The 27,539-nt window shown below is 38.4% G+C and overlaps 1 protein-coding gene and 1 non-coding gene across 3 annotated transcripts; one reads left to right on the top strand and one right to left on the bottom strand.

The window, feature by feature from the left end:
- The first annotated feature begins 2,396 nt into the window (after positions 1-2,396).
- On the top strand, positions 2,397-2,467 carry trnag-gcc (transfer RNA glycine (anticodon GCC)). Its single transcript has one exon. It is a non-coding gene; the product is annotated as a tRNA-Gly (tRNA).
- A 2,982-nt stretch (positions 2,468-5,449) lies between these two features.
- On the bottom strand, positions 5,450-25,892 carry LOC148422678 (transmembrane and coiled-coil domain protein 3-like). Of its 2 annotated transcripts, none has more exons than XM_088417273.1 (4): positions 25,700-25,892; positions 12,412-13,379; positions 11,568-11,703; positions 5,450-10,338 (listed from the first exon to the last, which is right to left on the bottom strand). In XM_088417273.1, the coding sequence occupies exons 1-4, from the start codon at positions 25,763-25,765 to the stop codon at positions 10,036-10,038; spliced, it is 1,473 nt and encodes a 490-aa protein (XP_088273399.1). In that variant the 5' UTR covers positions 25,766-25,892; the 3' UTR covers positions 5,450-10,035. The 2 variants fall into 2 exon arrangements, with proteins under 2 accessions (XP_088273399.1, XP_088273400.1); XM_088417274.1 differs by lacking the exon at positions 25,700-25,892 and adding an exon at positions 25,494-25,542.
- Positions 25,893-27,539: the final 1,647 nt, after the last annotated feature.

Genomic DNA, 27,539 nt, shown 5'->3' with positions numbered 1-27,539 from the left:
GGACGGTAAAAAAAAAGGAAGGAAGAAAGAAGGAATGAAAAAAGATATATAGAAGAAAGAACGTAAGCGGATAGAAACGAAAAAAGAAAACTGATGTAGTTTGATGATCAGTTCTTATAAAACGAACATTTTAGAATCGCAAAATTGGCATTTACAAAACTTAATGTAAAAACACAGGACAAATGTATTGATTTTTAAATATTATCATGCACCCTAAAAGTAAATGGATGACATTTCTCTTGCTCTTTGCAGCGTGTACTTGCTGCTTGTGGAACTGCGTCGTTAAATAAGAAACATTTGTCGAGAAATCAGAGTGAGCTCACCCCCCCAAAAAAAAAAAAAAAAAAAATTCCCTCCGCTGCACTCATACTAGCGTCTTTGTTTTGTCCAAATTGCCCAAGTCACGTGAGGGCAGGACGCCCGCACTCAGCCGCAGGAATGTCCAGCTCAACATTTGTATCATTGTGGCAAAAATCCCTCAAATGTCACGGAAGCCTCCAAGTCTGCCCCCCCCCCCAAAAAAAAATACAAAATACAACAACAACAACAAAACAAAGCCTTTGGTTGTTTTAAACAGTGCTAGCCTCCTGGCCAGCAGGTGACAGAATAATACAGTCAAGCAGACGCCAAGAATGACACAAAAGCTTCTTCTACTTCTGAACATCAGCAGAAGCTGTAATATTAGTCCTTCTTCGCAGAGGATCAGGAATATATGCCTGTGAATTCAATTATGACTATAAAACCCAACACAGATTTGAAACCCAAACCCTACTTTGAAACATCAACCCCTGTTTAAAACCCTGATTCGCAACCCAAACCCTAGTTTGAAACCCTACTTTGAAACAGTAAACCTATAAAATAAAACTCAAGCCATAGTTGAAAACCCTATTTTGAGAGTCTAATCATTGTCTGAAACCCTAACCCTAGTTTTAAACCTTACTTTGAACCCCTAACTCTAGCACAACTATGAAACCCCTAACTCAAATTTGAAAGCCTAAACCTACTTTGAAACCCTACTCTGAAACCTTAACCCTATTTTCAAACCCTATTTTGAAACCCTAATACTAGTTTTAAACCTTACTTTGAAGCCCTAACTTTAGCACAACTATGAAACCCTAACTCAAATTCGAAAGCCTAAACCTACTTTGAAACCCTACTCTGAAACCTTAACTCCATTTTACAACCGTATTTTGAAACCCTAATACTAGTTTTAAACCTTACTTTGAACCCCTAACTCTAGCACAACTGTGAAACCCTAACTCAAATTCGAAAGCCTAAACCTACTTTGAAACCCTACTCTGAAACCTTAACCCTATTTTAAAACCCTATTTTAAAACCCTAATACTAGTTTTAAACCTTACTTTGAACCCCTAACTCTAGCACAACTATGAAACCCAAACTCAAATCTGAAAGCCTTAACCTACTTTGAAACCTTAACCTTATTTTAAACCTCAAATCCTAGTTTAAAACCCTATTTGGAAACCCTAACCCTTGTTTAAAACCCCTCTTTGTCACATTGTGTGTTCAGCTTCATTTCCCCTCTACCACAAATTATAAGCATCATTATTAGCGAAAAAAGTTTCAAATGTATTTCTCTCATAAAAACTTGGCATTTGCCCAGGGGCGTGTAGACTATTTCCGTCGGCTGCATGTGACCAAAAAATGTCCGCCTCGTTCGATTGAAGTGCCGCAGCAAAGCGTGGATGACTCACGGGCCGCATTGTCGTCGTCACGGAGGCTGCGGCCGTATAAGACGGCGATTCACGGCGCCATCCTTTCGGCGGCCGCGCTGGCAGCATGGCTGTGCCGCACTGCCGTTGCCTAGCAACTGAGAGAACTCAGAGGTGCCTTTGATTTAGGCCATTAAAAAAAGGGGTGATATATTTGAGCACTTTCACAATACGAGTATCCATAAATTTGGACATTTACTCCCGCCCGCACACCCGCGGTTTACGCGTGTGCATCACAGTCGGCGGGTTGCGCGTTTGAATCCGGGACCTGTTTTCCCTCAACTAGTGTGAGTTTTTTCAAGTCACTCGTTCTTTACAACAGTTCATTTTGGTTTAAAAAAAACATGGTAACATATGAAATTAGCATCAGGCAGAAATTTGCATTATTTTGTTCTGAAGACCATTTCGTTTAGTCTAAAAAAAAGGAAAATAAACATGCTCGCAAAGGATAAATGCCATAGATGGGCGAATATATATTAGCATGCGGCGTTATGTTTGTCTTGAACACCATTTTATTTTGTCTAAAACTAAAATAATAAAATAACTTTATGCTAACATATGAGAAATGTCACAGACGGGCTAACGGAAGACAACATACAACATTCCTTTTGCCAAAGAAAAAAAACTTCTGCTTACAAAAAAGCTTTTCCAGACGTCTGTTCCCAAGCATTGGTGGTTCAGTGGTAGAATTCTCGCCTGCCACGCGGGAGGCCCGGGTTCGATTCCCGGCCAATGCAACACTTGTTTTAGATTACGAAATATTTTTGTAGACTTTAGTGCTGCCATTTGCCTGTTTTAAGTGAACGGGATTTCAATAAAGACAAGTATCATGCTAACATATGAGAAATGCCATAGATGGGCTAACGGAAATGAGCATATAGTAGATTGGATATGAATTCCAAACAAACACATCCCCAGTTTGTAACTAAGAGATTCTGTAACGAAGAAAAAACTATGCTAAATTAGAACTAGCTAATATATCTAAGTTTGGAAAAGCCTACTAGAACATCTGAAATACATTTGAGATTGTTCAAAAGCACTTTAAAATGTTGCCAAGTATGTGCTAACTCCCTTTGAGTTTGAATATGCTGACTAGCTTCATGCTAACAGAAAATGCTAAATATCAAAGGTAGGCTAACGGAAATTAGCATAAACGTGACGGAAACGACAACGTTTTCCAACTGCGACTTGAATAGTCAAACCTCCCCCACTTCATACGCCTCTGTGTGGTCGCCATGGCAACCATGCTATATATGTGTGTATGGAGGAGGCTCCAAAGAGACTCGAGGAGGTCCTGGGACAATTAGCGGCTCATTAAGGTGCCTGCTGAATGGGCGGACGCCATTGGGGGGCCACAAAGGGGGAAAAAAAAAAAAAAAGATCAGAGCTCACATCAAACCAAACAGGTGCACGTGCACCACTTATTTCTACAAGTTGAATAGCACTTTCATGTACTGTACAAACCAGAGGTGGCAAAAGTAAATCCAAAATGTAACTCATTCAATCCCAAAGACGTCTTTTCACGTTTTTTTTAAAGCATCCAGAAAGTCAATACCAGGCTTTTATTTACATTTCTTTCAGGTTTTTTTCAAGTGTTTGACAAAAATGGTTGTTACTAAATGAATTGAGCACTAATGTAATCAAATACTTTACGAGTACTCCAGTAATCCATTACTTCAATAAGCACCAAAGTAATCATTACTTTAGGTAATTCAGCACGACAGTAATTGAACATTTTAGATAAATAAGTATTAAAGTAAATGATTACTTTCAGCAAACATATTAAGCATTCAATTCCTTTAGCACTCAAGTAATCAAATATTTAAGTAAGCACCAAAGTAATCCTTTACTTGAGGTAATTCAGTGCCAAAATAATTGAATATTTTAGATAGTAGTAAAGGATAACTATGAGTAGTTCACTGATAAAATAATTAATTACTTTGGGTAACGGATTTGGGTAATGGATTACTTCAAGTACTAAATGAATATTAAAGTAATCTTTTACTCAAAATAAAGTATTAGTGTGAGATTGATTTTTTTTTGTTTTTAAGTAATTGATTACAAAGTACTCGAATAATATGTAGTATGTAGTATTATGTAAAATTGAAAGATTTGTATTCATGTATATTTAATACCTTCAAAAGCACATTTTTGGTAATAATCACCGCTTACCTCTTTTTCCGCTTACCTCCAAGCTGAGCCACAAACCTTTGGTCAGCTTGTAAATTATTCCGTAGAAAAATTGCACTCAACAGTTTTAGTTTGTGTTTTAAAAAAAAAAAACTCCCAGTTACACACAAAAAAATGCAAGCATTTTAAAATTAATGTCTGCCGTTCTTCTCTGGTTTTTTGGTAATTAGCAAAAGCAGAGCTTTTTCCGCCATCTAGTGGCGAGGAACTGAAGCGCATTTGCATGTGAAATGGCGTGCGTGTCAATGTGGTTGTTGTTGTTGTTGTCCAAGCACTCTGACAAGTTTGCACAAAAGCAGATCCCCCCAAAAGTTAAGCTATCCGTCCATCAAGGCCTCACTTTCTGCTCAAGTGGCAGAATCGGTGAAAAAAATAGACATTGAGTACCGGCAGACATTCGAAAGAAATAAGAAAAAAATGTGTCTCCCAGTGTCATGGCAGGTATTGTGATAGCATGCGAGGTGACACTTTACCTGTATTGTGTTTTCCTGCGGTGAGTCATCGCTTGTTATTGTGGCTGGTGAAATTCTGCACCATACTCTGCTGTCAAAAAAGTAAGTAGTTACTAAAAGTAACAAAAGGGATTTTTTTTAACATACGAGGCGATTAAATTATTTGCCATTATGTCAAAAATGAATTAACGTTTTTAATTATACGTAAAGCCATGAGTAAGACTATTTTTTTTCAAAATGTTAAGCCTTTTCGTTTTATCTGATTTCGTGACATAATTCCACTTTTTTGATCCATTAACTCTTGTTTAAAAATTACAATAAGAACAAATTATGCTCGGGAAACTTTAAGTGAGGAAATCCTGACATGTTAGAGATGGAAATGTATTTTAAAGGCGTACTATTCAGACTTTTGTGGATAAAACAAGTTAAAATCCATTTGAGGTGCCAAGCAAAACAGAAAATTAAGTCGCGACTGCCGCAGTACTTTAGATAACGCTTTATCTTGTTTTTTTCTATGTATCCATGACGTATTTTTAATACAACCATGTGTGGATGATTCTTGCTACACTTGCGCTGTCTAGTGGCCAAGACAAGAAGCGCAATCTGGTGCCGGTGACGTCATAGAGGCCTCGAGCATAGTAAGTTTTTTTCCTCGTATCTTTTACATAATTTCATTCTTTGTTTGGTGGTAGGAATGCTTTGAAAAAAATCTACTATTATACAGTAACCACACACAGCGAAATGTTGACTATTTTTTTTCAATTTAGGACAAATGGCGCATCAAATGCAATTACAATTGCTGGTGACGTCAGATAGGTCTTAAGTGTAGTAGGGTATCTTAGAATGCATTAAAAACTATAGAACAAATATAGACTACACCTAGTGGATAAATACGACATAACCGGGAGTGCTGATCGAAAAGGTTTTAAAACAAAATACAACAAATGCGATTAAAATGACCACCGCGTTTGTACGTTTACGCCCTCTGGTGGCTAAGAGACGTATCGCAAGCTGCTGACGTCTTTAACCCTCAAATGGAGCGAGATAGGAATCAAAAACTACGAAATACATACTCGGTGTTGATTAAAAAGGTTTTAATTTAAGACAAAAGGCACATCAAATGCAGGCGATAACAAATGATTGATCACAGTGCACCAGAGGTGAGCGCGTAAACAAAATTTGTCCACTTATCGGGCCACTTCATTAGGTACACCTGCACAATATTAATGCCATCCGCGTCAGCCCTTAAAACTAAAAAAAAAGAAGCTAGTTTTATGACAATTAAAATGTGGGCAACATTTTTTAGTTATTCATATCTATGTATGACAACGTGGTTCTGAAGGCAAATCCTTAAGATTCAGTCTGTAAACCAACATTTGGAAAAAAATTAAAAAGTAAAACATGAACGGCGGCGGTTAAGTAATCATGTGTTTTACTTCAAAAATGTATTGTTTACACTGTCAAAATTGGCCCAAAGCGTTATTTTTTTTCCACAGACCTCCATAATTTTACTTAAGCAATCTTGTGTACAAATTAATCAAAGAAATGTATCTGTATTTTTAACTCTATCAGCCATTTTTTCCCACATCTACTTGCTACTCAAGTTCAAAATATGATGTAACACTCGCCACACCAACATAAATGATTATTTTTGCAGTTTATTGCTAAACTGCTTCTGGAATGTGCTCCCGTTATCCTTCAAGGATATTTTGAGATTAAAGTATCACAGTATAAGCCCCCACCCCAAAAAAAAAAAAAAACAACAACAAAACAAAAACAAAAAAATGTGCTGTGTGGCCCTGGAGAAATGAGATGAGGTCTTATCAGAGCTGAGCAGGACCTCCAGGAGCCGATAGATCTCCGGCAGCAAGGCAGGCGACGAAGCGCCCGCCGCAAGTAACATTTATACAGCACAGCACTCTCGCTCTTAAGAAGGTTTACGAAAAAAAAAAAATGCTCGGAGTCAAGAAAAAGCACTATTCATAGGAAGTTCTGAAAATCTGACTTCAGGGTGAAATTGCAGGATGAACCTAAAATGCACTTTGACCTTGCATTCGTTTTCACCCAAAAGCCCCAAATCACATTTTATTTTGTCAAAAGTGGATATTGCACTCGAAAAACAACTGGAACATTTAAAAAAAAAAAAAAAGACGCCTCTGTTTGTGACAAAAGGACGGAAAACAAAAAAAAAACATTCCATAACAGTGGACTGGTCGGCAGTTTATGTTATCACATGACAAAAAAGTTTTTATACATAAAAGTGGACATTTTTTTTAGAGCGGGGGTGTCCAAACTATGGCCCGGGGCCATTTGCGGTTGTCGTTTAAATTTGTCACCAAGGTGCTTTAAATAAGTAAATTGTGGTCAGCAGATTGATGAAGGAAGTTGAAAAATTTAAGTAACACTACGAGTAATTTCATTTACTGTAATTCCCCAAATATTGGATGCGCCCTTAATTTTAAGGTCAAATTTTGGTATTTTCTATGTTAGTGACAATTTCAAAACTATAGCAAAACCAAACGAATGTCATCATTTCCTATACTCTTCATTTATTCTTGTTGCAGGTTAAGTGTATCAGACTTCCCACATTGTGAGTGGTCATTGAACGTCTCATAAATGGACGTTGAAGTCGAAGCAGTTTTCCGGTTTTTCGAGACGCAGCTCGAGTTCATTTTGCCATAAATACCCAATGTTGCGCACCATCGGTGTTTCACCACATTTATGATTTTGTATATGCCAAAACACTAATAAACGAGTCAAATGAACCAGTTAATGGTTATTTCTGAAAGAGTCGTCATCATGTTACAGGCTACAAAAACAGACCATTACCATTTTTCTTTTGCTTTTTTTTTTTTTTTTAACCAACATATGTATGGATAGGAACTATTTTAGTGGTTGAAGGAAAAAAATATTCACAAATAATTGTCATTATTACACCTTTAAAACGATTTACAAAATTAGGACAACTTTACACTGTTGAGGCGTTTACTGACCGCTCACAATGTGGGAAATCTGAAACACTTAACACGCAACCAAAACTGTATACAAGCTATGGATATGAACACAAGAAAATATGGATAATTTACTAAGATGACTTTTTTTTTTTGCTTAGAGTTTTTACATTGTCACCAATCATGTGTCAAAATTAAATTTGAAAAATTTTAGAGTGGCCCTTGCAAAAACAAGTTTAGACACCCCTGATTTAAGCGTCTTCGGTAGGGCTGGGCAACAAGTCAAATTAATTGAATACATTTTTAAAATGGGACTATTTGAAAACTAGCTAAATTGCCAAATGGGAGATTTTTTTATATCTAAACTTCGATCGACTCCATTAAGATCACAATCATCCAGAATGACACCGAACAAAAAAACTGGGGGGCATATCCCCCAACCCTCAGTAGACCTAAGACACATTTCGGGGTAATACAGAAAGCCACGCCAGAACATGTAAGGATCCATAAATAAAGGCCCGAACCGGAATTCGAACAAAGAACCTCACAAGTCAGAGGCACTTATGCTAACTACTAGCGGCACCCCGTTAAAAAAGAAAGGATATTGTGTGAGACGTTAGTCAATTTAAATATGTGCAAATTTTACATAGAAAGAAATAACATCCAGTGGACACTTCATTAGGTACACTTGCACGAGTATTGTGTGTAAAACCGCCATTACGAAAGCACTAAAAGAGGATGTGTTTAGTTTTTTTGAGGACCGAGTATTGATCCCTGGGGAACTCCAAACTTCTTGCATTAGCTCTGATCTGACTTCATTTAACTGCACATGTTGCTTTCTACTTACAAGATAGTCGGTCAGCCATGATTGCACGATTCCTCGGATTCTATCGACTTTGCGTATACCAATTCCCGATCCAATACCCCCGGAATTTTTTAAGCTAAATTGATTACAAATCTTTGCAAAGGCAGTTCTTTGAGACAAAACATTGAATTAGTTGTGTGTGTACCTAATATTTTGTCCTTGAGTGTATGTACCTGAACAGCGGTTGCATTTTTAAAAAAATTTATTTTATACCTTCATGGCTGTGGGTCAGGTTTTGTCATCATTTTGTGCTTGTGCGCATAGTTTTTCAATGTAAAATAAAATAAATGTTCCTACCCCCCCCCCCCCCCAAAATCATTTTGGTCCCTGTTTTAATTGGGTGATGCAGTGAACCCCTGCTTTATCGCCGTCTTTGAACGCACCGGAATTTTTTTTGTTTGTTTTTTATTAAAGTGCATTGTCCACATTTTTTAAAGCCACATTTAATTTTTTCATTAAAATTTTTGTCCACAGTACTGAAACGCCTATGCTAATTTCCGTTAGCCTTGCTATGACATTTTACATTATACGTTAGCATTTAGACTTCTTAACATCAGTTTGAACATTTTGAAGTATAAAATGTTTCATTTTTTTGTTGTTGTTGTGTGTCCGTTTTACCTTCTGCAAAACCTATGCTAAATTCTGTTGGGTCATCTATGTTGCTATTGGTTACACATTAGCATTAAGTTATAAGATGTCTTTTAAACAAAATTTCATGTTTTTTTTCTTCAAAATTTGGTGTTTAAGTATTTGTTGCTGTGTGTCAATTTTAACCAGACTTTTGCTAATTTCTGTTAGCGTATCTAATGCATTTAAGATTATGTTAGCATGAAGCTATTAGACATTCATTCTACCAAATTTCATGTTTTGCTTGAACATTTGGGTATTTAACATAAAATGTTTACTTTTTGTTGTCGTGTGTGCTAATTTCTGTTAGCCATCTAATGTGCTTCACATTATATGTTAGCATTTAGCTATCAAATATCCATTCAACCAAATTACCGGTACATAGTTTGTATGAACATTTTCGTGTTTAACATGACTTATTATGCTTCAACGGGATTAGAACATATTACATGGTTGGTTTGAACATTTTGGTGTTGAATAAAACATTTTTTGATGTTGTGTGCACCTGTTAAAACAAATTTTACTGTATGTAGGTTGTTTCATGTTATACGTTAGAAACATTACGCTATCAAGTTTTCCATTAAAATTTACATGGTTTGATTGAACGTGTTTCTTTTTTGTTGTTATGTTACCTTTAACTAATTTGAAGCTACTTTGCTGTTGTGTGCATCAGTTAACACGTTCTAATTTCCGTTAGCCTGTCTGTGGCATTTCACATTACACTTTAGGATTAAGATAGTGATAAGCCATAGATGAAATGACATGGTTAGCTTGAACATTTTGGCATTTAAATATCAAATGTTTAACTTTGCGTTGTTGCTAACGTCAGTTCTAAACGGTATGCAATACGTACAATTTAAACGATATACAGAAATCTGACAATTTTTGACAAGACAGTGAGAACAGGCCCTAAGAAATACATTAAAATGAGTTTAATTTAATGTCGGCTATTTTTTAAATACTCTTTTGCGGGTTCTTCACCTGTCGTGGGTGGGTCTTCAACATAACCCCGCCCCCGCGATAAACAGGGGTTCACTGTATAGTATTTTATAAATAGAAAGACCAAGGTTAAATGGAATTATTAGGTAGATTGATCTTGAAGCACGAGACAAAATCATTTCATTTCAGTCCGAGTCTACAAAACAAAAAAAAGGGGGCGACATCCGCCTGCAGACGATTGTACAACCAATCACCTGACAGCTGGTCGTCGGACGTCGCGGTTAAGCCGGCACCAGCAGTCTGTCTATGGCGAACTGCAAGCGCTCCCAGTTCTTCCAGAACACGGTGAGGAAGCAGACGGCCATCAAGGTGGCCACCACGTGCTGGCGGCTCCTCATGAGAGGTGCGGCGAATTTTGCGGCGGTGGAAACGCACACCAGGATGACGGTGATGATGGCGAGCATGATGTTGATGCTGCGACCCAGCAGAACCCGGGCGTCGCCGCTCTCCAGCTGCGCCGTCTGCTGCTGTTGCTGCTGGAGCTCCAGCTTGGACACGCGAGTCTGGCACGACTCCAGCGCTTCCTGGCGGACGCCAAATTAGAAAATATATAAATTCCGATGACTGATGATTATATATATATATATATATATATCAAATAGGGTTTACTACATGGGTGTCCAAACTATGGCGTAGGGCCATTTGCGGCTCGCCATTTACATTTTAGCAGTCAGCGAAAAATACTACAATAACATTTTGTCATGGCCTGCAAGCTGATGGTAGACAGTGCTCTAAGTGTGGAAAAAATTTACCTTATCACCTTTAACTGCCATGGATGAGAATTCTCGTCTTCTAAAATAGTAATAACAATAATAAATTTATCATCAAATATGTTTTGTTTTATGGAGGGTAGTTGACATCCTTGACAAATGCTTACCTGATATAAGCCAATGGAGCACTGTAGTGCTAACTGTGACCATTGGATGGCACTGTTTCCACACATACAACGTAGCCATTATAACTAAAGAATGGAAGTCAATCTTTCATATGATACCACCCAAATTTACATAGACATAGCCCACATTCTGTCAATCTGAAAATGCTAAATATACTGGCCATCTCAAGGTTATCTTTTCTGATAACGCTTGGCACTGAAAAAGAGTTAACAGAAAGCTTTGATGTAGCATTATGTGCTAAAAAAGGCTACAGGGGCACAGGGCACAGATTCGGACACTTTGATTTGTGAAATTGCAATAAAATAAAGTTTAGCATATTTTTTTTTAATTATTTCAGGCACTTTGTCTGTTTTTTTCTGCATCAAACTAACCTGTAACCTGTAAAAAAGTAGTTAATTTGTTGACATTTTCTTTCTCTTTCCTTGCCAGCGTCATGTAAAATACTTACAGTCCAGTAACTATATTTTTTTTCATTTATGAATAGAGTGATGACACACGTGGCTAATGCTCCTCTTAATTTTAAGCTTATTGAGCACTGTAGTAATTTAGTGTGACCATTTCTTGACAGCGTTGCTCTCAATAGCAAGGTTATATTTATACAATTTTTATAGATAATGCTCTTATTTAATAGTCACAAGAGCAAGTTTAATTGCTAAGGAAAAAAAAAAAAAAAACATGTCTTTTATGTCTATTTTTCTGTATGAGGAGGAAATAGTTTGGACACCCCTGGTTTAAGTATCTTCGGTAATGGCCATCAGAATCACATGTCGTCGTGAGAATTACAAAAAAATTAATTAAAAAAAAAACCACATAATGACCCAAAATGTAGAGAATACGGCTGGCGGTTCTCCAGCTACCTGAATATCGCGGGCTCTCTCCTGAGCCTGGTAGGCCACACGCTCCTCAATGCTGGCCAGTTCTTGCTTCAGGTCCGTCATCTCGTGTTGGTGGAGCTCCGTCAGGTCGTTCAGTTGGTCCTCCAATCGCGAGTACCTGGAACAACGAAAACGGATATTTTACTGGCCTAAACGATATTGGAACCACTGAAAACGCAATGACGGGTCAGACAAGGACCGATCCAATATTTGGGTCGATTTGACCTAATTTTGTGTCATTTTCTACAAGACAACCGCAAAAATTAAGTTCTCTTGCATAAAGCACCCCAGACAGTTGGTTCAAAAAGATACAAATTTTAGGCCGGTCTGTAATTGGGTCATTTTCAACGTTTGCTTCATTGCAGCCATTTTTGAGCATTTTGACATTTTCATGACCTACAAGATAATTGTATCCAAGAATTATACTTACACTGTAACAAGAACAGTCTTCTTTGACCATGAAAAAAAAACGAGTCAGGCTTTTTCCACTGTTAGCAGTCTCTTGTTTGTGGCATTTCAAATGTTCGCACAGGCCGCTTTCTACACGCCTTTCCGATTAGCTTTTAACTACTTCGCTACCATTGACGGGTATACTCGTTAATTTCAACAGAGATAGGCAGTGTGACGCTAGTTCATGGTAAATTTCAAAGCTGGAAACAACTTTGCTGATGCACAATCACCAGTAGAGGGCACTCTTTTAAATGTCAAAAAACTAATATGGTTGGCAGGTGAGTCATGACTAAAAATCCAGCTGGCAAACTGGAGCGTCCATCTTTGGGGAGTCCCATCTAAAATTGTTCGATCGCGGTTCCGTCATCCCACCGACCTGTATCGCTCCTCCTGCAGCGTTTGGGTGATGATGCCAAACTCTTTCTGGAACTGGGCCTTGATCTCCTCCATGTCCTCCTCCAGCTGGTTCTGCGCATCTTTAATGACTCTGGCCTCCTCCAAACTGGTTGCCAGTGCGGGGTGGGCGTCGCCCCCTACAGGCCGGCTCTGCGGCTGCGCGGCCGCCGCCGCCAGTCCATTACTGTCTGCCGAATTGGAGGCACTCCCCGAGGAGCACTCGTCGTCGTCGCTGGGGTATTTGGGCTTGCCCACCATTGAGGTACTGCCACTCAGCCCCTTCGCCGCCGCCGCCGCTTCGTCGGGCAGCGGAGCGGACGCCTCCATGGGGGTCTTTATGTGGGCAATGTTGTCGGCGCTGCCGAATTTGTTCCTGATGAGGTTGGCGAATTCTCTGGGTTTGTTGAAAAAGAACGGAGGCGAGAGGGACACGCCGGGCCCGATGGTCTTGATCTTGTCCATGGTCGGGTGGCGGCCGCTGCCCGTCATGTCCCTCAGCAGCTCCCGGCGGGATTCCCTCGGTATGGTGCTGTGTTTGCCGCCGGACACCTGCGAGGACGGGGCGTTTTGCGCTTCGCTGTCCTTCATTTTGCGGTGGTATTGCTCCAGCTTCTTCTGCATCTGGGCGATGTTTTGCGCCGACTTCTGGTTCTTCTTCTCAAACACCTGCTTGATGCGGCCCACCTGCTGCTTGTCGGCGCTGTTCACCAGCTTCAGGTACTCGGCGACATTGTCGTCTCGCGCCGTCTGCTCGATCTTCAGCTGCTCCGTCACTTTCAGGATCTTTTGCTGCAGGTTGTCCAAGCAGGAGCGGCTGCGCTGGAACTCCAAGAAAAGCGACGGGGAAGGAGCGGAATCGCTCAGGTCCAGGTCCAGGTTGTTTTCCGAGGAACCCCGACGCATGGTCGACGCCGACAGGTTGAGAAAGCTGCCCTCGGCGCTCCGGTCCTGAAATCAACAAAAGTTTGGGTGAAATATGATTTCAGCCGAGTACCCCTTAACTCAGTCCTTTTCAAAAAGTGGGGCTGATCCCCAGTGTAATTGCTAAAATAAGGATTGACATCATATACTTTTATTTTTTATGCTTTTATTTTTTATGCACTCTTTTTTTTTCAGTTTTAGACTAACCTGTATAATAATCTTATCTAGCAAATAATCTTATTTAATAATAATCTTATTTAATAGCAGCCTTGGCAAGTGAGTGGGTGTGTGTGAGTGTTGGTGTGTGTGTGTATGTGTGGGGGGGGGGGCACTCCCTGAACAAGTTCAAAGTATTATTGATGAAAAAAATCTTGAAACACTTGAAAATAAATAAATACTAGAATTGAATTCTGAGATTAATAAAAGATACGTAATATTGAATGATTTTTTAAAATTTGTATACATTATTGTTGTTCAAGTATTTGTTACAGATGTATTTTTAACTATATCCAACCATTTAAATAGATATTTTCTGGGTTTATTACTGCAATCAAAAATGATTAAAATCACAACTGCAAAATGGTTGGTGAAAATCAAGATTTTATAGAGTTCTTCACATGTAGATTAAGATTTTTTTTCACGCCAGAGTGCAGTCCGAACCTCCCGGCCATTGAGCAACACCAGAAAATTCACTCGCGACAAAGGTATACAAATTTTGGCAAAGGAGCTGCAGTAGCGCAATTAAACAAGCAGCTTCATTGTGTTCCAATTGATTTGCTCTTAATTTGAAAAGAAAACATACTTCTTGTCACTGCATTAAATTTGATTTTCCGATACCTGCATTAAATTAAGTTTGATTTTCCTACACCTGCAGAAATCCATATTTGAGAACGGCTGCCATGTTGAACCAACTTATCTTGTTTCACGCTTGAAATTTTGACAAATGTGCCATCTTTTGCAGACAGCATCCATTCAACCCTCAAACGTCCATTCACTGCATTGTAGGCTGCTTTTGTCCTTTTCGTAGCGAGGATACATCATATCTGATGGCAACCATCTGGGTGAGTATGTAATGCTCTTATTGGACACATGTGTCTGGGTTACCATCAAATCCTGTTTGCTGATAATACGCCATGCGGGAGACAAATTTCAGATAATAGCGATCAGTGTGCGCGAGACAAGTGGAGCGTGCGTATCCTATGTAGGTCAGCCATAATGTCAACGTGGTTTGTGAAATCCCTTTGCCCGACGTTTGCCCTGTAAACCAACCGCGAGTTAATAAAGACTGAGGAAGTGAAACCCGATAGGTTGAATCCCGCTGAGCACGTCTGACTGAATGTGCGAGAAAAGTCTGGAGGAAGTTGAACGTAGCAGCGGACAGAATTGAATTGGTTTCGCTCACGCGTTGATCCAAACTGGGTGTTAGTCCAATGCGCTGTGTTATATACGCGCAGCAGTGTTACGATCACGCAAGAGTACAAATTCGGTCCGTCCAATAGATTTTTTTTTTTTTTTTAAGCCATTCCGATTTTTAGTTGTGAAAATACAATAACCAATCAATCAGATAATTAGTTTAATTATCCCAATGCATTTCATTAGGAGTCAATAGCTGCTTGTGTTGCTCGTAGATGAATATGCGTCATATTTAATACATTTATGCATAATTTATGTTGCACTATGTTTTTTAAAGCAAAGTGCGGCTTTATGCTGTGTGTGAAGTGGTGCAATCGTTGCTTGTAGAAATGAATATTTTGCTTTTGAAAGACAAGGTCTGCAGAAGTAACTTTGCAACAAATTTTAAGTTATATAGATAAGAGACAAGATTAGGGGATGGATTTGTGTGTTAAATAATGCCACCAATGTTACTTGTGTCAAACTGCTGTAAACGGTTAAATTACAGAATTGTAAAAAGTAAAAAATAAATAAAGCGATTATCTACGACTATCGAATTTTTTATTATTTCTTTTTAAGTGTCTAAATCTCAAGATGCTGCCCTTACCTTTGCATGAGGACAACTGAAAAGGGGTCGTTCTCGTTTTCAAGTACAGTATTTACCGCACTTTAAGGCACGCGTTCAATGAATGCCCTATTTTAAATAAACTTTTTTTTTCTTATATAAGGCACGCCGCATTATGGAGCGCATAGAATAGAAGCTACAATAGTGGCTGGGGTTGCGTTATACATCCACTAGATGGAGCTGTCAAATTTTATTAATAGACAACCAGAAATTCAGAAAAAAAGATTTGTGGAAAGTACTATATGAAGAATGGGAAAAAAATTACCTCGATTTACATTCAAATACTGTTTAGATCAATGCCAAGAAAAATCAAGTTTAAAAGAGTATAATTAAGATTCAATTAAAAATTAAACTCAATTTTTGTAGTAAAATTGCAACCAAAAACCTTGAAATTTATTGTTTTGTTGATTTAAAAACAGTTTCTGGATTTATTTTATAATACCATGCTTTCTTTTATAAAAACTTGAGGTTTTTGCATCTTGTCCCCATTTAAATTGCTTCAAAATTGGAGCATATATAACATATCAAAATTTCAAACAGGGTGTTATAAAAACTTTAATTGTAAAAAAAAAAAAAAAAAATACATGTAAAACAAAAGCAAAGGTAAAAACTGAAGGATTTAAATGGCTATTATTTTATTTTTTCATCCCCAAAAATGAAAACTTGTACTCTATGCGCTGTATAAGGCGCACTGTCTGCTTTTGAGAAAATTGAAGGCTTTTGGGTGCGCCTTATAGTCTGGAAAATAAGGTAACTGCATGCAAACACCGAAAATATTCATGACAACAATGACAGATTAGTTTTAAATGTACTGAAGTTTTGTTTTTTTCTCTGCAGGTGACTCCCACTTTTGCTTAAGTACAGCATACATAATTTTTAATAATCCGATCTAGCGCGCGGGCCTCACAAAGCCGCCACAATCCTCAAACAACTGAGCTATTCGCGAACAAATATAAACACACGACTGCCAGCCAATGGCTCAGACTTTAAGCACTTGGTGCTTTTTGCAGTAACACGTAACATTTCGATTACGTATCAAGTGCCTCTACGAAACACGCAGTCGCGCATGACTGAAAGAAATCATACTGGAGCACCTAACCCGTTGAGTTCAGTTCGTACCAACAAACAAACCAATATTTTATTAATTAAAAAAACAATTGATAATTAACTCTTTAAGAATCAAGTGTTTTAGGGCTGCGTGATAATGCCCAAAATAATAATCACGATTATTTTGCTCAATATTGAAATAACGATTATTCATCATGTTTGGTCAAAAATGTGTATTTAGTGCCCTTTTTTAAAAACAAGCAAAATATAAATAAGGATTCAAGGCTTGATACTTACAAATAATTATAATAAACTAAAATAAATAAATGAATGAAGTAAATAATTAAAACAAATTCACAAGACATGGCAAGAACTCGGCACACAGGTAACAGATAACTTGCTGAGTGCAAACCAATGAAAAAAAATAAGCCTACTTAAAAACAAGCACATTATTTACTTTTAAGATTTTTTTTATCAAATAAGCAGGCAAAATGTCATTTTTGGACATTTCAAACCACATTCATAGGATTTTTCAAAATGAGTATAAATTGACAGCTATTATATTAGGAATCAGGTGAGAAACTCAACGCCATTTCGCACAGGTAAAAAATATATTAGGGTGAGAAAAGCAGAGGCTTTTGTCATGCAAACACGTGGGAAACATTGCCCCCGGTGGTATGATGACAAAGTGCTTGATTTGACTTGTAATAAAAAAAAAAGTGCTTGACTTTTCAAACGTTAATATCACAGAAGATCAGCTTAATTAATTGCGGCAGCCGAAATCGAGATCGCGATTAAAATTCGATTAATCGTGCAGCCCTAGGTGTTTTGGTACCCTGCAAAACCCTTCAAATAGCATAAGAAGTAACCTAAAGTATATTGGTGTTTTTTTTTTTTTTTTTTAACACAAACCTAGCAAGGTTCTGTCAACAGAATTGTCTTTATTTGCTTTTGGGGGGTTGTTTAAGGTAAGACGACAGACTCCTCAAGTGAGCAAACAGGTTGGCCCAAAAGGACGCTAATGCCTGCCGCCCGCAGGCGGCAAAGACACGAACGTCGGCGATGATGTCAGCGCACATGAGGCGGCTTAGCTGCGGACGGAGGTGGCCGGTGACAAAGTGTGCCTTTTTCCCGGCCGCTGAGCTAGAGAATGGGCCTTGTGTTGTGTAAAGACAACACAGCACAGAGAGAGAAAGGTGGAAGCGCGGGGGCTGAAATCCCCCGAGGCATGCTCCCATCTCTTTTGCTAGCTCCATCGTATGCCGGATAAACGAGTATAGAAGACGTGAAAGTGAACAGTGCGGGCGTTGATGGCAAAACCAGATTCTTCGCCGCATTCTTTGCTCGCAACAGGTCTGGCGAGTTCAAATAGTAAGTCATCCGTGAGTAAACACTAAATTGGAATTGCAAAATCAAACCTTAATGCAAGTCAATGACATGGAAATTTACCCATTCGGTTTCAGTTGGCTGGGCATTCCCAAAACTTCTAATGGATTCTTCGATTAAATCAGTTTGAAATTCATTCAAAACCCAGTTCAAGTCTTCAGAGTTCCCTGAAAACCTTAAAAGTTATTTGTTTGGCCGGCAGCAGACTTGAAATCTGAGGTCATGGTCGATACAAGGGTGATCCGCTCTACAAATAAGGGGTAAGATTATGCCTGAGACGTTCAAGTACGCACCGTATTTTCCGCACTATAAGGCGCACCGGATTATAAGGCGTACCTTCAATGAATGGTCTATTTTAAAACGCTTTTCATGTATAATACGCACCGCACTATAAGGTGCATAGAATAGAAGCTACAATGGTGGCTGGGATTGCAACATGTATCCACTAGATGGAGCCGCGCAAAAGGGAGAACAATCAGATAAATTAGTCAAACTTTATCAATAAACAATCAGAAATTATGATTTGCGGAAAGTACTATCTGATAGATTGGGAGAAAAATACCTCGATTACATTAAAAGATTTTACATCAATGCCAAGACCAATCAAAAGTTTAAAAGAATATTGTGATTCTATTAATAGCAAACATAATGTTTTTAAATCAAATTTCAAACAAAAAACCCTTAAAATATATTTTTTTGTTGATTTAAAAAAAAGTTTCTGGATTTATTTCATAAAATCGAGCTTCCTTTACACAAAAACACAAAGATTTTTTTGTGCCTCGTCCCCATATAAATTCCTTCAAAATTGGAGCATCATAGCATATCAAAATTTCAAACATGGTGTATTCAAAATTGTAATTAAAAAATATATTCATAACTAAAATGCAGAGGTAAAAATGAAGAATTTACATGGCGATGAATTGTTTTTAGTCCCCAAAAATAAAAACTCACGGTATACCTTTTGAAATAATTTAAGGCTATTAGGTATGCCTTATAATCCGGAAAATGCGCTATGTAAAAAATAAGCCGACTAAAAATATCCGCCTCGAAACTCTTTTTACATGTAAGTAGTCAAATCTGTTCTAAGACCCCTCCCCCCTCCAAAACCCTTTAAATTAATACTAAATGTAGCAGTTGACAATATGAATGCAGTACATTTGTTTGTCTTTCTGTTGGTGGAGCGTGCAGAGAACTCTATTGAGCTTGTTTTATTTGTACTTTTTGATATTAATTTCTAATGCTCTAAGCATAATTTACAAGTCTACAGGAGAAATAATATTTATTTAGCGATAGTTTTGAGCATAGAAGTTTACTTAAGTTTGGTTTAGGGTCATGCAAAGTACTTTCTGTGATTGTTCAACTCTCTCTGTAATATGCAGCCTGATGCGAAAGCAGGCTAATTAACAAGAGATTCAAAAAGTGTTCAGCAGTTTGTTTACAGCAGCCAAAAGTCAATTTTACATTTGTTAGTTCTACCGTGTAACTGGTGGAGCGCTAGTGTCTCATTATTATACACCAACAATGTTCGCAAATTTCGTATCCTGAATTTTCCTTTGTAACAAGAGGTAATATTTTTCCAAAGAATTGTTTTGCAACCTGAATTTTTTCGAGACAAAAGATTTTCCTAAGTAGAGGTACCACTGTTTGTCAAATCACTTGTCACTTTTGAAACATTTACAGTGACTCTTTATAATTCCATTTTTCCGTATGTACGCCTGAAAAAGTTTGGACACTCCTATCCTCTCACTGCTTCTTGTGCAGCTTTTGGATCCCGATCTCATTTTTCTGACTTTGAAAAACACTTGTTGACCCAAAACCGCCTGCTGCTGTCCATTTTGAAAACGGTGTAACCGCCAGGCTCCTGTCGCCATCTGCTTCCTGTCCTCCGTTTTCATCCCCTTCTGCCGTCTCCAGCCGCCCCCAAAGACCTCCTAATCCCCCGCCCCGCAACGCACCCCCCCCCCCAAAGACCTCACCGAACCTCAGACACCCTTGGGGAAGGCCTGCATGAGTTTGCGAGCAACAAAATGAAAAGTAGGCCAAGTTCCTCAGCTGAGATGCGAGAGTACATTGTTTTCCCTCTCTGCGCTGCTAATTCATTTAGCTAGGCGGCTTCATCCACAGGCACTCGAATTGAACTCAAGTCAGCTCCAGTAGTAGAAACCAGGCCAATTCAATTAAAAAGCATGCAGTTTGCTTTTTCCACTTCACAGAAAATGGATTTCATTTCATAGAATTCTGTGCGTGGATGGATCTTTATAGTGTGTTTTCTGGAGTCACGAGAGCGGCTCATATGCTTGGTCTTGCTTTGGCCGGACTACAAAGTAAGAGTCAAAACGCCTCGGCGGATAACGGGCCAGGTGCGTCTTCCATTCGGGTCTCGCGCCAGCGGCGATCGATCATCTGACGATGCCACAGTTTGATCTATTTGAAGCGCGCTCCTATCTATGAGTTGTCATCACTTGCAGCGATAAGCCTGTGCACTGCTTTTGACCTTTAACCTAAAAAAAGCAATTTGGTGCTGTCAGAAGTGGGAGACAGCCCGGGAGCTCTGTTAGTTCCACTATTGCATAGAAAAAATAAATAAACATCTAATTAGTAAATGTGCAATATGTTTCATCAGTATTTTTTTTCGGCTATGTTCTGTTTGGTATTTCATGTGTTTGGGTTTTCTGTTCTGGCTTTTTGTTGTTTTTCTTGTCTTTTGGAGTTGTGGGTTTATTGGTAGGGTCTTGTTTATGTTTTTAAGTTCATGTTTCTGGTCCACTTGCGTCTTACTTTGATTGCGTCCACCTGTCCTTGTTAACCTGCTTCCCTTATGTGTGCCAATCTCCGTGCACCTATTGTGTCATGCCCAGGTGTTCCTTGTTGTCTCCCTGCATTTTGGGTTTGCAACCTCTCCGCCATGTTTTCATACCAATGCACCAAATTAAATAAGTGTCACATTCTGTTACTATGTCACCCATGAAGAAGACAGAACCTTTATTTTGGGGGGTTAGGGGCTCCCCCTCATCTCATCCTTTATGAGCACCCCACAGTGGCTCCACGCTGCCCTACATAGCCCCCTGCGTCAGTCCACCAACACCATGACCTAGTTATGAAGTTCCCACTAAAGTCTCTAGGGGAAGGGGGGGGTGTCCAAATTGGTTCTCGAGAGCCATGATCTTGCATGTTTTTGATATTTCCATCCTCCAAGACCTGATTCAAATAATTCGGGTCATTATTTTTCTTCTGTTGAGCTTGCCGATAAACTCATTTGAATCAGGTACGTTGGAGGACGGAATCTTCAAAAACGTGAAGGGTAGCTGCCCTTGAGGACGGAGTTTGGACACCCCTGTCTAGGCTAAACTGCGTCGTGTATTTTCTGTGTGTGTCCAATCAGATTTCAGCATGTGTTGCCATGTTATTCTAGTCTGCCGTAAATCCTATTAACAAAGGAGCTGATTGTTGTGTATCCAACCAGATTTCAAATTGTCCATGTCGGGTTGTTTCACCAATCCTAGGTCATGTCATCATTTTTCTGTCCTCCGATTGGCTACTCAGAGCAAAAATGAATACAGCCAATTTTTGCTAGCTAAACACACAGTTTCATAAGATTAGGGATGTCAAAATAACATTAATTGCAATTAATTACTTAAAGACATAGTTCAGGAATTATTGTATTATGCAAATTTTTATCTTGAACTTTATGCTTTCTGTACACTGATTAGATCTTTTTTTTTTGTATGGGGTTTCTTGTGCTTGAGATGGGAGGTTGGAAAACAAAGGTCAACCACGCCCTGAAAGGGACACTGATTGGCTCCCATTGTGTTTGGCATAACCTGTTGTGGAGGGAAGGGTACATTTTGGAAGACATGAAAATGGAAGCGCATTCTTTATAAGAAGGAGCCTGCTTACCACACAAGTAGCTCAAGTTTCGCCTACCACATAAATGCAAAGCACCCAGCCTGAATTACAGCCGTGACGAATGACATGAACAAAAAAGCTAATGTAGGGCTAGGTGATAAATGCAATTCAGAGACTAATTTGCTATTTTAAAAATCGATCAGAAAATGAGCAAAATCGTGAAATCAAGATTTCGCAGCTAAAGTATCAGAATGCTGGAAGTTTACAAGACATTCTTACAATAGGTACAATTACAACATGGTGGTATTAAAACACATGGCCCAGGCACCAAATGCACGACTTAAAACGCCAAAAAAGATCTGAAAAATACGTTATCGTGCTTACATGTAAAACCAATACTGCTGGATAAGCACAAATGATCTCAGCACTCAACGTGAAAGTAAGTTCTAATATTTGCAGGAAGTACCAAAACAAAGCCAACGCGGGCAAAGAGCGGTCAAAATGAGGAAGTGAGGCGTCTCACAGCTGTAATCGGCAAGAGCATCTGATGCTGCTTCATCTAGATCTCATCTGCAAATGTACAATAACAGATCCTTACCACCTCAAATTATTTAAACAGTCATTTAGCTGCAGAATATAACATATTTACTGCTCAGTATGTATATATGTACATATATACACACTTATATACACACCCATACACATTTATATACATGCATCTAATTTTGAAGATCATATATACATTTTACATACATACATACATACATATATATATATATATCTATATACATATATATATATATATATATATATATATATATATATATATATATATGCCATCCATTTTCTATGAATATGTTGGGTTATATATGCGGGCATGTTCAGTCTTGAAGATAGGATGTTGCTGTAAGCAGGAAATTTGAAAGTTTTTTTAATACTTTTTTTTTTTTTAAAGCTTCCAAATACCATCTTTCTGCGTAAATATCTGATGTTACGACCAGCGTTGCTGCTATGACTTAAAGACCCAAAAATACGGTATGTATAAATATGTACTGTATACATAACAAGAGAGAGAAAAAAAGATGGACGGAGGTTTTCCTGGTATGAAGCCATATTTCCATAGAAAACGCCAAGGAGCAGCATTTGCACTCATTTGAATAATGCGGATCAAAAGTGCAGCGCCGGGGGAAGCATCCGGCTGGCGCCGGCTCGCCAAGATGCAACAAACCGTCGCTTTTCAGCAGAAAGCTCGAGCAAAGCCCGGCCGTTCCGCTTATTTTGGATTCCCTTCGGCGGCTTGTCACCCGCTGAGAAACGGGAAACAGCAAAGACCAGAGCAACGGGGAGCGTCATCGTTTCAATTTTGTTTGTTTTTTCTTTACGTGTGTATCCACTCAACAGCTGCTGGCAGTTTGATGAAAAAAAAAAAAAAAAAGATCAGCAAGAATTCCACCAAGAGGCAACAGGAAGGTCAGTTGCCACTCAAGCTATGTACTTTTCTTTTCTTTTTTTTTTTTTTAAAACAGTCAGCTGTGATATAACATTAAACATGAGACTAGTCAGTCACGTTTAACTCATTCAATCCCAAAGATGTAAGTTCACGCTTTTAAGAGTTCATTATGATTGCAATTGAAGTTTGATGATTTTTGCAGCCCTAACCTCTGCCTATTGCGGCTGGTTCGGGATCGTGTTGTCCACGATTGTCCTTTGTGCAGGATTTTGACATTTTTTGTCATTATCTTCTATTTTAACCGAGGGATGGCACACTCTTGGTACTGTGATAACTAAGCGGTTGAACTTTGACTTGTCATCACCATCTGAGTGAAATTTCAGCTCCCTGGTGTCTTTTTAATGCTTCTGCTTTGATAAGAAATGCCTTTAATATAAAGCAAAAAGGAATGGACAAAATATCACACAGATGCAGTATATAAAAAAATAAAGTAGGTGATGACATAGTTAATAAAAGCAAGTCATTACTGTGACTACTAAGAGTCACGTTCAAGCAAATGCGCCTCTGGGAGACGGCAGATAGGCCTCAAAAAGGGACCTCATTTGTTCATTTGTGCCGCACAATTAGTTACTGAGAAGGAACAACATCAGGCCGAGACTCGAAGGCAAACGGCGCCTCGTTCCAGAGGCGAACGTCAACAAACACCAACCGTTGAACTTGAGGTTTTACTGCTGCAAACCAGTTTGTATGGAAATCGAACAATTGCCTTGTCAGAGAAAAAAAAAGTCATTTTACACTGACACCATCTGCTATCCGTGCAGCGGGGTGGGCCTGCACTGCATCATACTGACAGCTGGTTCGAATATTTTGTTTTCCTTATCTCTGCAAGAGAGTGGCCGACTCGGAAATCTCTCTCGAGAGAGAATATTATTCAGTGGCTCTGAATAAGATGTCACTTATATTAAAGTATTGTTACAAAGAGCAGTGCTTCTCAATTATATTTTGCAAAGGCCCCTCTAGCAAAGAGAAAACCTTTTGCCGCTCCCTCCACTTGCAGCACCAACTATACATGGGATAAGTACCTCTAAAAATTGTATAAATATATCTAAAACTGTATGCTTTTTAATGTTGCCAAAAGAAATCAACTTTTAACAGCTAACTACTTTTTATAGCAATCATACAGGTTACAAGTTAGTCTAAATGGGTATATACATACATACATATATATATATATATATATATATATATATATATATATATATATATATATATATATACATATATTTCAACCCTTATTTTGTTGAATTATATTTCAGATAAGGACTACATCAGCGAGTCAACATTACTGGGTCAATGTTTTTAGATGGACTATCCCAAATAGTTAATTTCACAACCAAATGAAGCCATCAAAGCATTGGACATATTTGGGGGCTTTAAATGTCCAAAGTGGGGCCGAAACTCTATGTTATGATGCATTCGACATTTTGAGTCATTGAAGTAAAATATTGACAAAATTTCGGGATTTTCAGATTCAGTTTGTACACCAAAAAAAAAAAAAAATCCCACAAGATTAAAATGGACCAAAATAGTACCTTTCAGGCTGTCATAATTGACAAAATTCAAACTTCCAAATACTCAAAAAAGTCAAAACATTCAGGTTACCAAGTCTTCTAAGTCCAAAAATGTCATAGGTCGTGCACAATTCCACATTTTTGCCATATAATCCAAAATGGAGATATTTTACACCTTGGCGTCAGGCGCTATCCCTGTATCTTGAAAGTATGACTTTTAAGACCCCCAAAATGGCAATTTTCATCAACTGCAAAAAAATAAATGATGCAAAAATAAAATGTATAAACAAACAAAAACAAAAAATCAAATACATGTATTACAGTGAAAATAGTTCAGATGCAGTAATTTGTAATAAACTAACATCCACTCTGTGGTTGAGCTGAGTTATGATCTTTGGAAGTGCATAAATTCGTATTTTTACTTTTCTGCATTGCATTTACATTCTATACATTGCACTGTGCATTATTTCTTTAAGATTGTGTGCTTTGTGTGTGTACAAAATACAATGACTAAAAATCAGAAATAATATTCAAATAACCACGTTTTCCATGAGAACATGGAGAAATACATTTTACAAAATTCAGCCCTCCTCTGTTATACAGCTGTTTTGATTTTTCTTCTACAAAATTGCAATTTGTCAGCCAACAAAGCAACTCAATCTTGTGACAAAGTAGCTGATGTTGCACTTTAAAACTTCCCTTTATGAGATAACTTTACATGACGTCACATTAGACTAAGAAGTCCGTAAGACTAGGAAAATGCCGAAAATTAACTAGAGTTCCGAGCACTGGTATGTTGATTGCAAAAATTTTGAGTAACTCACTCCATTTTCTTGAATGATCTTCGAAAGTCCCTTTTCCGACATTTCTACTCCGAACGTGAACGCAGCGTGACTGCGAGCCGAGCGCCTGTTGTCACTAGTTCGTATGTTTATTTTCGCACATTAAACACAAATGACGACACAAAGTGTCAAAAAAGATGACAGTCGACACACGAGAAACAACAAGAACAAGAAAAACCACAACTCACCATCCGGCTACTGAGGTGTTTCTCCACTTCGGATAAACTCCGCACGGACACGCTAGCGCTGGGCATGATAGTCCCGTAACTCGTCAAAATAAGACGAATTTACAATTTATAGCGACCATAATTGTGCGGTTGCACCCCGACGCTCTCGTTGTGCGTCTGTGTCTACTTCTTGTCTGTTAACACGCATTCTCGGATCTCTCTTGTACGTACAAGTGCGCGTGTGTGTTTGTGTGTGTGAAACAAACCCCGCCTTTGTGCGTGCGCGTGAGCGTGCGTGCGTGCGCGTGCCCTGGCGCTTTCAACACAATCTACTCTTAGTGTGTTGCTCATCATGAGTCAGCTCGCATCAGATTGAGACACAAATTGTTGTCTTGAATTGGACGGCCGAACTAACATGTTGGCTGGTATTTTGACTTATGGAATTGATTTTCATTGTTGAAATTTATCGAAACGCAGTAAAGTAAACCCGGTTCAAACCCATGTTTGTAATTAAAATATCATTTGAAGTCAACTTTTTTTTTTAAATATATAAATAATATAATCCCTGGGTCACTATTCTAAACTGTACTCCGATAAATTTAAATTTGTAGAACATAAATAAATCCAGTAAAAACAAAGTTGTTTTTTTTTCATCCGTCCATTTTGCCACTTGTTGCCGGAAGATGACATCACAGTCTCTCAGGTAATGACCTATCACGGCTCAGCTATTTTCTGAGATTGGTCAGGTGATGTTTACCAGCTGAGAGGTGATTGGGCGCCCCTTACCTTTGGGCGCCCCTTACCTGGCCCTGCAAAAACAGCAAGTTAAAAAAAAATGGCCGCCCATCGAGCTAAACAAACAAACAAAAAAAAAGTGGACTTTGCTGGTTAATTAATATTCCACAAAGACAATATTAAAGCATATTTTTGGCATTAAATCCCAGGTACTCATATTATTTACCATTTCTTTTCAAGTGTTTGTTGAAAGGAGGTTCTTAAATAAAATATGTCTTGTACCAAATAAATTAAGTACTTACTTCAGGTACTAAAGCAATCAATTACTTTGGGTAATTATTTGGTCATAAAGTTCTAAAGTAACTGATTTCTTTAGTAAATTAATAAACTAAAGTACCTTAAGTCATCTCTAACTTCAGCAATAACAAATTACTTTTGTAAGTAACCTAAAGTAATCAATTACCTTAGTCCTGTATTATCTAATGTAATTGATTACTTTGCACTTAATTACCAAGAGTGAATGAGGATAAGCGACTCTAGAAAATGGATGGATTTCTGCGTGTGAGCATTTGTATGTGAGTTGCGACCCACAGCAGCTACATGAGCAAACTTTCTCCTTTATTTACATTTTCCGTACTTTTTTCTTTCGAGGCCGTGCTAAAGCAGTTGCATTATTACTGTGGTAATAGTCACAAAATCTTTAGTTGCCAGCAAAGTGGCAGCGGGTTCGCACGCATGTCAATATTTGTTATCCAGTCAGTTATCCAAATGTGCAGATTGATTTTCAAAAGTGGTCCGATATGACATAAGACGTGAAGCGTCATTAAAATGGACCTTTGCCACATCAAAAATGTTGACGGGTCATTGCGACCCAATACATGTTTGGCCATCTAAGATTAAACAAAAAAAGGAACATACTTGGCAATAACATCAGCAAATAGTCAGTCGATATCCAGTTCATCTAAAAACACTCGCTTGAAATATTTCCCATCAAAAATATGAGTGTCCATATCCGTTTGCCCACTAAGATTTTCAGTACGAGAGACCGCAAAAAAGAAGCTACATGTAAAGCAAAATATAAACAACTTTTATACACACACACACACATATATATATATATATATAT

Source organism: Hippichthys cyanospilos, chromosome 6, assembly GCF_059441005.1.
Source record: "Hippichthys cyanospilos isolate Australia breed blue-spotted pipefish chromosome 6, RoL_Hcya_1.0, whole genome shotgun sequence".
In the NCBI taxonomy this organism is placed as follows: Eukaryota; Metazoa; Chordata; class Actinopteri; order Syngnathiformes; family Syngnathidae; genus Hippichthys; species Hippichthys cyanospilos.
Note: the sequence above shows the minus strand (reverse complement) of the source record. Positions and strands in the feature narration are given on the sequence as shown.